This window comes from Sceloporus occidentalis, unplaced genomic scaffold (genome assembly GCF_023333645.1).
Source record: "Sceloporus occidentalis isolate IW3139 unplaced genomic scaffold, rSceOcc1.0.p SCAF_132, whole genome shotgun sequence".
Classification (NCBI taxonomy): domain Eukaryota; kingdom Metazoa; phylum Chordata; class Lepidosauria; order Squamata; family Phrynosomatidae; genus Sceloporus; species Sceloporus occidentalis.
Window position 1 is genome coordinate 2039563 of NW_028317112.1, and position 12031 is coordinate 2051593.

Here is a 12031-nt window from a genome sequence, read left to right on the forward strand (position 1 = left end):
TGCAGCGCGGATATTGTGCGCACAAAATTTTTGCTCTGTGAAACTTTTTGCACAAGAGAAATTTTCTGCGCACGCCAACTAAGAAAAATTAGATGGAACATTGTTCGCAGGGTTGGTCCGAGACCAAATAGGACACAATGTCTACTGTACTGATGTCCTTTTGGGTGGTCTATGATATGACGGACACGCGAGGTTCTCTGGGAGAGCCCAAGCTAAGGAAGCACGCGATGAGATACAGGTCTGCAATCACCCGCACCGATCGCTGCTCTGTGAGGCTGTGACGGAGGGATCACAGATAGAGACTAGTGACGTACCTTATATACATATGGAGAGACAGCAGATGCAGAGAGTTGAAAACACAAGTTTCTAGCAAACTCTCCTGCCAACCCCTACATTAATGAATAAGCAGATCCTACATGCAGATGGAAAGACCAACCCTGGACATAATACATTTAATGATATTATTATTTTTAACTAACAATGCAATTTCGCTTGTGGTTAATTTCCATACACCAGTAGATAGTATGAGTAGATAAATAGAATAACATTCATATTTTAGAGCTTCTTGATCCAAGGAGAAATCCGATTGCCTCTTGGAGTCAAGAAGGAATTTTTTCCTCCTGATGGCAGAATTCGAAGTAGCTGAATTAGGGGGGTTTTTTTGCCTTCTTTTGGATCAAGAATAGGAAGGTTAGGTAGAAGGGTGGAACTTGATGGACTTAGGGCTTTTTTCAACCTTATGGTTTTACTTTTGGTAAATACATAAGCAATAAAATTAAAGCAAATCCATTTGTACAAATTTTAAAATAAAAAATGGGAGTGCCAGGTATTCTTCAAGTGGTGAGGTTTGTGTCGCAGCTTGGCGTGACACATAAGGAAACCATTAGACGGGCACAGCTGTGTATCATAAAAATAATTAGCTCATGTAATCGGACCCCGGAGAAGTTCCGTTGTAGGTTCTAGAATCTGGGTGTAAGCGTGTGGTCATTCTTCTCCGATACACAGAGCGACACTCCACAAAGAAACTTCAAAAACAAATAGAAGTATATATTTAAGTTTATTCTCTGTGTGTGTATATATTGTAACATAATGTATGGCATTTTCTTTTATGAATAAATTGTGTATTTTGGGTCTCTGGAGTGGAGCCTTTGGAGAGTAGGGAGAGCCAGTGCAAGAGACAAGTCCAGTCCAGAAGTTCCAACGGCTTCTAATTTTGCTCACCTGCATCTACTAATTAATGGAGGGTAGTTGTGAACTAAGGTAGGCAGATCATTCTGTCCCCTTAGAACACAAGGGGAGAGCGGCGAGCACGGGGAGAGCATGGGGAGAGCGGGGAGAGAGAGCATGGGGAGAGAGAATGGGGAGAGCGGGGAGAGAGAGCATGGGGAGAGAGAATGGGCAGAGCAGGGAGAGAGAGCATGGGGGAGAGTACGGGGAGAGCATGGGGAGAGTGGGGAGAGAAAGCATGGGGGAGAGCATGGGTAGAGAGGTGGAGAGCACGGGTAGAGATCGGGGAGAGAGCGGGGAGAGAGCAGGGAGAGAGCGGGGAGAGCACGGGGAGAGCAACCCTAAACCAACAACAGAATTATTTTACCTGATCTCAAAGGATTCATTTAATCAAGAAATCTGAGTATATTATATGAGTATATTAATCAGATGTGGGACAACACATCTATTATTCTATACTTTAATTAATATACGTCCATGAATATAGGACGTAAGAAATTTATGGATCAAAAACATTATTTCATGTACAATTAGAGCCATATATCCCATGTGAGAACGGACTCAACCTCACATAAAATAGGCACACCTCGTAATAATAATTTATAATTTAATCTGGAGATTATACTCATCAACATAGATATAATATCTGGTTGTTAGATTAGATTCCTCACATTATTGGGCTTTGAGAAATTTTGCCCATTACGTGAGATATTGGTAACATTCCAAGAAACACACATAGCAACCAATTAGATTATTGCGTGTTAATATCACACTCTTATTGGTTCATAGTCACATGACAACTCTGGAATCTATTCACTAAAGCAGGAGTTTGTAGAAAATGTGCACATTTAAACATTTTGGAGTTAGTCAGTAAAGAGGGAGTTCCCAGGAGAGGTCTTGCTTTGCTTTTCTCATTCACTTTTCATAATAGAGGGCCAACACTGGCAGGTTTCTCTAGCAAAAGACCCTGTGTAATGTATAAGTCAAAGAATGAAGCAAACTCGTTGATTTAACTATACAATACACGGGACCAGCCCCTGACCCTGTCCAAAATTCCTCAAAAAGACCTGGTTCAGCTTCAGCCAGCCGACTCATGGAGGTGGGAATGCAGTGGCTTCGCTTAACGAGATGTTACATGACCCTGCGGTAAAAGCTGTGGGTAAATGAGTGAGTGAGTGAGAGCATTAGAGTGTTAGGGAGTTAGTATGTATGTATGTGTGTGTATGTTTATATGTGGGAATGTTTGTGTAAGTGTTAGCATGAGTGTGTACCTGTGAGTGTGTGTGTGTTAGAATGTATGTACAGTATAATGAATGTATATGTGTTAGTGTGTGTTATATGAGGGAGTGCGTGTTAAAGTGTCTGTTGGTGTGACTGGGTTAGTGTAAGTATGTGTACCAGTGGGGCAAGGGGCCGCAAACTCGCCTGACAACCCTCCCTTTAGTGAATAGACCCCTTTAACAATGCATTTCACAGCACACGCTCAGCTTTCTTGCAGAACATATATGGTTATAATGTATAGTGAAGTCAGCTGGAACTTTCAATTCTCCCGCAAACTCATGCTTTAGTAGACCCTAATATTAGCGTAACCGTTTCGGATGAAAACCGTCTCAATATCTACGGCGTGTAAGTATGCAAACTGAAACCCAGTTCTGTTTTGTGGGTTAAAGAAAACAGGTTAGGCATTAAAAACGTATTTCCCCCATAATTACATCGTTCTCTTCCGCTGGAACTTCACCATTTTGAAGATCAGAGGGTATCTCCGAATCCTGCACCAAAGTCAAGAGATATGACTTAAAAGGGATCACCTTGGGGGAATTTTAAGCAGGGCAAACCTGAGATCCTGCTCCTTGAATACAATTCAAACCAAGCGTAGTTTATAGTATTCCTTCTAAAGTGACCCTTCCAGGATGGAAACAGTTAAAAAGAAGACTTCTCAAAAAAAAACATTTGCTGAGTACGCTGCGTATTTATTTACTACTTTTTTTAAAATTGACACAAAGGCGTAATTGCCGCTAAGGCAAAAGATTATAATACTGGAAGCACATTGGTCAGAGCTGAGCCAATCAGACCACATGACGGCGTCCATCTGTTCGCACAGACACACACACTAACATCTAGCATGTCTATGGATCTTATATCCTATTCCTACACATTCCGAAATCCTCCCTAATACTTTTTTGATGTTTTTTTTTTAATGTGAATATCATGAAATTATTCTAATTTTATGACAATCAGACTAGTTTGTAAGCTTGCGAACCGGGCCCGCCTTACCTAATTTGTCAGCTCGTCTTGATCTTCCAATTCCATTTTTGTCAGACTCTTTGAATTAAGTTAAATTTGTGCGTTTCAAGAAAAATTTGTGTCTGTTTCGTCGTTATTCTGAAAAAGCCCAGCTATCATAACTGATATCCCACAGGCTGGTGGTGACTCCCAGTGCCCTCTCCCTTCCAGCCAGCTGGCACCGATACTTATTTGGGTCATATTACACAAATAGAGCGCCGACACACCCTCGGGTTCTCCGATAAGACAAGTGACTGATCCATACAATCCTGACTCACTGGGAATCAGGCGTAAGGTATTTACAGCCGACCACATGAAGATTATGGAGATCTGTAGGACGTTCACGACAAGCTGAACTGCGGAAAACGTGCATCGAACTGGACTTGTGATGATAAAAAATATTACATTCCTTAGTTTATAGCTATTCTATTCACATTTGTGTTTCGATATGTCATTTGGCCGTTGGAGGTCTTTAGAGCCCTGTAGATTAATTGTTTGCCTCCTGTTGTCCCTGATATATTTCTAACAATTCTTGTTTTTTTTTATAAGCTGAGATTTGTGTTTAAAATAAATATTAAGACAATAACTTAAGGTGACCTCTTCTCTTAATGTTTTAAAGCCAAACGCAAGGTGTCAGGATAAAGAGCTTCTGAAACAGAAGCCATCAGTATGCTGTCGAGTGTTGGAACCCATTAAACGTTGAAGAATGATTTGAATAGGTTGCCTTCTGGCGTATTTATCAAAGATTTAACTATATGTGACCTCAATTCCAAGATGTCCAACGAGCCTTCCCTGTATCCCATGTCACGTTGGTCTTGGGATTGAGGCTCACCTATCGTTTTATGTTGAGGCCATAGTCCTACGTCTCCACCCGAGCAGACGTTTTTGCTGTTTGGTGAGTGCTAGTGAATCTCTTGAAGTTTGTTCAGGAGTCACATGTGTTTTTGTGTTTTGGGGCTTCTATATTAAGGGGACATTTGATGTGCAACTAAGCTGAAAGTCACAAGATGTCCCTTGCTGCGTGACATCCATACCTTTGAGGTCGGTGGTGAGGCCAGCCCAAGAAACACATAAATTTCATTTCCTTCTTTCGCATTAAAAAACGAATCAAAGTCCTGTGGGGAAAAAAATAATAATATGTAAAAAAAAAAATTTTTCTCAATTAATAAGGATTCCATTTTCAAGCCCGCTGAAATTAACATTTCTTAATCAAAAGTTCAGATTAGTTATTTAACTATAAGAGATACATAACAGGTGTCCCTCAGTCTGTCCTTATCAGTATGGCACAAATCTGACCATGTGACTGCTTCTTCCACTTAAATGTAATCATATTATACAGAAGATTATTAAAGGGACGCTTCAGCCATTATATGCGCTTAAAAGAATATAGTAGCTGAGAGGGTCCTTTAAATGTACATGGTGCAGAAGGTCCCCATATGCATTTGGCCCTGTTCCTGCTCACTTGACTATCTTCCATGAAGGCATCTGCATGGAGGGGTGATGTCTTACGAGTGGACATGTGCAGAAAGTGCTTCCATTAACTTTAATGGGGGTGCTTTCATGCCATTGATTGGCAGCTTGAAGCAGCCAATCGGAGATGAGAGTTTGATTTTATTTGCACAATTTAATTCTTAAACACAATTTCTGCTGTCTATATACATTTGTACCTCCACCATTTCAAACAGGCAAAGAGAGACACTTTTGCTTCACATGGTGTGGTTGGACATTCTATGTCATGACCTACTGACTGGGGTAAATAAGTAGTGTTTAAGAAAAATCATGTATTTTCCTTACAAAATATAATATCTAGACACATTTTCTTTTGTTTATATACATATTATTGTGAGTCTTATGGCTATACAAGACTCATATACACCAAATATTTGGAGCTCCTAGAAAACAGGGACATCAGGTCAACAAAGAGGGCCAGAGGGATTTGAGGCCCAAAGATGACTTGTCCATCCTAAAAACAGGACACTTAGGAAGTATATACATGTTTGTGGGTTATACCCTCATATCCTCCTACAAAGGAGGAACATCAAAGGAGGAAAGAGAGGCAAATTCGGGTCCTTAATAGGGACTGTCTCACCAAAAAAGGGACGCTTGTGAGGAATGGGGAGCCCCACAAAAGTTGGTTATTGGGAATTTTATGGTGTATCGGTTGTGAAGTTGCATGGTGAGTTGGAGAATCGAAATGTTTCTCCTCTTTCCAAACAAATCTTAAAGTGATTTTACTTTAATGCTGCACAGATATGCGGAGGGTAAATTATTTGTTTTATAGAACAGAAGAATTGATATTTCTGCCCTTACCCCGCAGTACTGCTCCTCGTTGAAGATCTGGGGAGGAAGAGGGATCCCATTTTGTGGCTTTTTCTCCCCGGGAACATTGTCCCTCATCCATTGCCGATTGTCTTCATTGCAAGCAATGTCTTTTTCTTCAAAGTCAATCCTATTGGCTTCCAGAAATCCAACCACCTCCTGTTGTTTCTTTTTTATCTGTTCATAGGGAAAAAAATGTATAAGAGTTACATTTTTATTTGTTTCTATGGACACTGCTAACATTTTCTGCTGAATTTGCGCTATATATATTTATAGTCTATCATTTAATATGTGAATTAAAAAATAATCATTTGGAAGGTTCAGAGAGGTGATAGCCAAGTTATTGAAGATCCCTGTCGCTTGGCTTATTATGGCAAACAGACATCTGACGAAATGGATATTTTTTTGCATAGACTGATTTTTTTTCACTGGTAATCTCAAGAAATGTATTAATCATCCTGGTATTTTTTTCCCAGACCAGTATCAGCAGGAAAACCAAGTAAATCACATTTACATAAGTGTTCTGATATTATGTGAAAACCCAGTCTGGCGTTAAAAAAACTAATATGCCTGGAAGTAAAGATATCCTAACCTGAATTACCTTTTCCAAGTAGATTTCTCTTTACATTCCTCTCACCTAAAGGACCATCCTTATACCATAATATACAACACTCATTGACAGTATTAACAGCATTGCCAAGACATGGACCTAGAGACCTTGGTAAATCTCCTTGTGACCACAAGGTCATGGTCCTTTTCATGTTATCATTTTCAATTTTTTTGCCAACATTAGCCTAAATTTTCCCTCCTGCGTCTGCAGGTCAGATGGCAAAGAATCTAGAGCAAGGAATCAGGTTAAGAGATTGCTTTAAACTCCATTTAAATCTTGAGAATGGTAGGGGCATAAGGCTAAGGAGGTAAAGCTTAGGTTGGGTTGCCAAATTCAAAAACCACAGAACTGTCCACATCCCAGCTTTAGCGCCCCAGCACCCTGCATCACAGCCATGGTTCCACTTAACCACTTATAACTTTGGTGCATTGATCACATTATGCCCTCACACCCATAGGTTTACAGTTCAGTGTTGAAGAGGTTAAATAGGCACAGAAGTTTTGCAATCCCACACAGTAAAGGTTAACTACATGCACACAGAAGTTTTGCACTCTGGAAGTTATGTGGTTAACTACCCACACATGAAAATGGCACTTCAGCTCTAAAGACGTTAAGGACAAGTATATGCAGGTTTAGGACTCCTGCCTTAACAGTTAACCACAAAGAGGAACAGACTGAAAAGGCATCTCTTCTGCTCAGTAACTAACTGCAGGTGTTAGTTACAATGCATTTGTTACATTGTGTCCAGCCTGCTGGGAGGCTGCCTGCCCTGTGTGAGCTGATACATTGTGTCTGACAGCAAGGAGCCAGCTATGCATTTTCTAATGTCAGTGAGGGGACCAGGCTATTATAAAATATAATTCTCACTGCAAAAACTGTCTCTTGAATGAGACTGGTCAAACCAGTCAAATATTAGCCACTTGGCAACATTACTTGTCGGCCCTTAAATATAAGGATAGAAGGATAACCACAATATCCCCAGACAGTCCATAGAGAAATAGATGTGATGACTGGATGAGAGTTTACGGGTGACAGCAGGCAGGAGGACAGTGCTGCTGAGGAGGTAGTGCCCCCCGTGGGTTCCTGCTACCCAGACCAATGCTCGTGATGGCTGAGTGCAGTGCACATCCATGCACCATAAGCGGCTGTGGGTAGCAGGGCGCTGGGCAGGGCAGATTGGGGAAATCTCAGTCTCCCTCTTACTGGCCCAACATTAAGGAGCGCGACATCACTTCTGTGCTCCCTAATCACTGCAGGAAATGAATGCAGAGTGCCGGGATATGACGTCATATATATTTATCATTATCAATAGGCCACTAAGTCAAAATTCTTGCTACTTATGGGTAGAAATAAGTGACTTTAGGTGAAGCGCTAAACAAACATAATAAGTGCTGCTGAATCGCTTAAAGCTAACTGCTAACAATGTGTCATGTTAATTCTGTTTAGCGATTGCAAGCTATGCGTCAAATGTACAATGGTAACTAGCGAGAGAGTCTTAAAATTGAAAAAGCAGTAAGGGTTCAACAATGACACATTTCAGAAGCACCATGTCACCATGTATGTGTGTATATAGTACCCCCCCTCTATAACTAATACACATATACTAACACACACAAACTCACTCTAACACCATACATTTTCACATACTTATATACTTTCTTTCCCCCGCTCCTCCTCTCCCCCAGGGACCAAAAACTAAGCTGACAACCAGACCCTCTTACTTATAAAAGCCAGTGGATGGAGTGCATATCTATGTTTTAGTTACCAATTCAGAGGAGAAAATACCGTGGGCTCCCTAGGCATTAAAGGGACATCCCAATACCAACATTTTTCTATCCTCGTCCGGCTCCATCAATGTCGAATGAACTGAATTAGCCGTAGCATTTTCCAAACCTGGGGCTAATCAGACAAAGACAGATTTGTGATCTCTGGTCTTACAGCCGCTTGTTAAAAATGAAGAGAACAATTTGGGAAACCGGTGAACGTCTCAGCAGATATTGCAGTTGCAAAAGAAAAGACAACATTAAGATATTTAGATGCTGGGAAGTATAGAGAGAGACATATTGAGAAATAACTTAATGTTGATTTTCTTTTAATAAAAGTATTGAAACTTGGAATGCTAGAAAGTTGCAGTAATAAATTCAAATCAGGGCTGGAAAAAGTTATATTTTTGCAGTTTTGCCTCTGAAAGCAAAGTTTTTAAAGCGAAGAGTATTGCACAGATAATTCTCCATGGCAGGAGTGCAGGGAGGTCCAGCTCAGAGACCGTAACATCTGCCGTCTCCAGGCTGAGGAGACATCATGGTGACCGAGCAGCCAAAAGGACTTCCCTGTCTGCAGTAGACGTTACCTGGAATGTTACTTACAAAAGTATACAAATAGTTACTTTTACTTTTTGTCACATTGTTATATTGAGTGATAAATGTGCAGGCAACCTGTATTTTGTAGCTTTAGAGGAGAAGGATCAGATAGAGTCCATTATTTGACTTGGCGGACCAAGCTGAGAGTAAATTGGAACCAAGCTGGCTAAATGTCCCCCCTTACATTTTTGAGTATTCTTGTGTGTCTGAAAGGACTTTAGCATCTGGACATCTTATGCCCTAACAGAAACAAAGTATATCGATAGGGGGTCACAAGGTAAACATATAGCAGGAGAAGCAGGGGTGTCCATCTTGCGGCCCTCCAGCTGCTGCAGGACTACATCTCCCATAATGCTCTTTTAGCTTAGGGGCTGGCTGAGGAGTATGGGAGATGTATTCCTGCAGCAGCTGGAGGGCCGCAGGTTGGACACCCCTGAGGAGAAGTCTACAGGCAATGGTCCAGCTGTTTTTGGAACAATGGTTACAATACTGAGATGTAAAATTTCAGAAGATAATTATTCGGCCCATCTGCCCTTCCCATTTTTCCTGATGTAAAGATTTAATTCGTTCCTGGTCATAGTCTATTCATATCCCATGCATGTTTACAATCCATTAACGCTACCACTTCTGCTGGAAGGTCGTTCCACGGATGTACCACCTCTACCCTCGCAGTAAGGGACAGGTAGTTTTGTTGCAGAGCTCACCGGTGTGTTCTTTTTTTTCTCAGATTGTACCAATTTGACCGGGTGGCCTGTTTCACTTGCATTGAGAGCTCATTTGACCGCATGTTGCATGTGAATGCCACACCCCGAATCACCTCCAGACCTTTTATCTGCTTAATTAATAAAGGAATAGCCAACACGTGTCCATGAAACAGCTCTCGAGTCAATTGTACTTTTGGTACCTTGGAAAAAGAGGGGGCTAAATATTAAAGAGCTGTAATTCCTAAACCCTTCCTCCAAATTGGATGGGAATACCCTCAAGTTAAATCTGAGAGACTGCGCTTTAAGCCCCCATTCATTATTTAACTGTAACTTGAATTTATTTTGGTAAACAGCCGCAATAACAAAACTTGTATCAGTGTCTAAATATTTCTGGACCTTACTGTATGTGTGTGTATGAGCAGTGTATAAGTGTGTATGGGCAAGCATATTTAAAGGCAGTGTATATGTAAGAGCAGTGTATATGTAAGGGCAGTGTATATGTATGGGCAGTGTATATGGACAGTGTATATGTGTGTGTAAGGGCAGGCATATGTAAGGGCAGTGTATATGTAAGAGCAGTGTATATGTGTGTATGGGCAGCATATTTAAGGGTAGTGTATATGTATGGGCAGAGTATATGGACAGTGTATAAGTGTGTAAGGGCAGGCATGTGTATATGTGTAAGGGCAGTGTAAATGGACACTGTATATATGTGTGTATGGTCAGGGGTTTGTAAGGGCAGTGTATGTATCTTGGGGGGGGGGGTTGTAGGGGCCCAGTGCATTGCTTTGCCCAGGGCTTATAATGGTGTTAAAGCAGTCCATAACATACTACCATACTTACTCACACTAACATACTTACACACAGTAGCACAATTACACATACAGTATGTTCACATACACATTAGCATACTAAGACACACATACCTTTCTTGGCTCAGATGACAGCTTTCTGCTCCCTCACAGTCCTCACACGCTGCTTTGGCTTATTGCTGGGAAATAATGTCATAACCTGGCACTCAAACTTTTTATATGCACCTTTAACGCGTCTCAGGCACATCTATCCATCTTACATTGTTTGCGCATCCTGTGCAATGTATGGATCAAATTCAAAGATTCAAACTTCACAAGTAATTATAAGATCTGTGAAAAAGCTACCATATACTTTTCTTCAAAATATTCCCATTAGCTATAGTCAAACTGTTTTTTTTACTAACCATGCCGAATGTATAAAAATATCAAATAAAACAACTTCTTTTTTTAAAAAAAATGTGCTGTATTACCAAAAATGATTAGCAAAAACTGACTATAATGCCAAAACCAGACAATTTTTTCCAGGTACCAAATAATTGAAATTTCATACTTTTTGTCTATTTTAATTTAGTCTGTGAATGTTTATCTATGGAACACGCAACATAAAAAGTGAAATGTATTCATTTTTAATAATTAACCAAATCAAATTTAATTTGAGCAATCTTCGTTCAGATTGAGTGGAAGTCGGTATCTGGAACTTTCCTTAAGGTTCCTGGCATTCTTGCAGTACCATCTAAACAAGATAAGAATGATCTTTGGTACTTGTCAGATACAAGGCTCTAATTCAACTGAGATCATCTGTCACCCAGGGATATATAAAGAAACTCTCTCCCGTCTCCCATCCCCCTTCCACCCAGTCCACTTAACGTACCATAAATATTAACTACATATATTCTTCTGCGAGTTTCTCCTAAGTCTCTTTACAAGGGTTTGTTATTATTTCTATAAAATAATCAAAAAGCACATACGACGTGTCTAATTTTAAATACTAAAAAAAAAAAATACATTATTACCCAATTTAGAACTTGAGTTGCTAAAAATCACACATACAACAGAAAATTGGGATGTCAAATCACACAACCACATACATATATTTAGAACCCCAAATTCCCAAATGAAAGTAAAATTTAAAATAGTGTGCGATGTAGAAATTTGTATATATATATATATTTTTTTATTTTTTTGGAAATGCAGCTTTTTGATAAAGAATTTTTTTAAACTTACCGCGGTGGACCCTGCAACGGTGGCTACGAAAACTTTAATAACCATTTCGGCTGCAGAAAAGGGGAGAACCCTATTAATACGTAACAGGGATCCAGAGTGCGTTTCGAGCAGACGGTAACCCAACACACTGCCTGTAAGCCTCTAAAGCACTCAGGGCCATGCACATTGCAACCTAATCATTGGATCCAAGATATTTTGGGAACTGGCAGCTGACAAAATCATTGGTCCTTGAAGACATCTGTTGTGACCACGCTAGTTAATACATGCTATCAGTTTAGGTTGGCCGTGGTAATCCCTAAAAGGCAAAGTATAACAATAGACCAATCAGAATTCTTCTAAAACTAACTATTGCTTTATCTTTGAACCCTGCTTTGTGCACTGGGGCGAAGTCAAGCTGAGGCAGGAAAGGGTCTTCCCCAAACTGTTGCCAGTTCCGGTGAAGGTTAATGTTATAGATATTGTAGGCAATTGTATGCTTCCAACTTTGTAGCC

The 12031-nt window shown here is 40.3% G+C and overlaps 1 protein-coding gene across 1 annotated transcript; it reads right to left on the minus strand.

The window, feature by feature from the left end:
• Nucleotides 1–1282: 1282 nt before the first annotated feature.
• Nucleotides 1283–11606, minus strand: LOC149281453 (adapter SH3BGRL-like). Its single transcript, XM_089499304.1, has 5 exons — nucleotides 11540–11606; nucleotides 5821–6006; nucleotides 4545–4625; nucleotides 2933–2996; nucleotides 1283–1440 (listed from the first exon to the last, which is right to left on the minus strand). The coding sequence occupies exons 1-5, from the start codon at nucleotides 11582–11584 to the stop codon at nucleotides 1283–1285; spliced, it is 534 nt and encodes a 177-aa protein (XP_089355430.1). The 5' UTR covers nucleotides 11585–11606.
• Nucleotides 11607–12031: the final 425 nt, after the last annotated feature.

What these genes read in the sequence shown, in the direction of transcription:
- LOC149281453 (XM_089499304.1), bottom strand. Translation starts at nt 11,584, where the DNA reads ATGGTTATTAAAGTTTTCGTAGCCACCGTTGCAGGGTCCACCGCG. An exon ending in CCGTTGCAGGGTCCACCGCG is followed by an intron (nt 6,007 to 11,539) that starts GTAAGTTTAAAA and finishes CCCTATGAACAG; the next exon opens with ATAAAAAAGAAACAACAGGA. An exon ending in GGAAGAGAACGATGTAATTA is followed by an intron (nt 1,441 to 2,932) that starts TGGGGGAAATAC and finishes ACTCTCCCCATG; the next exon opens with CTCTCCCCGTACTCTCCCCC.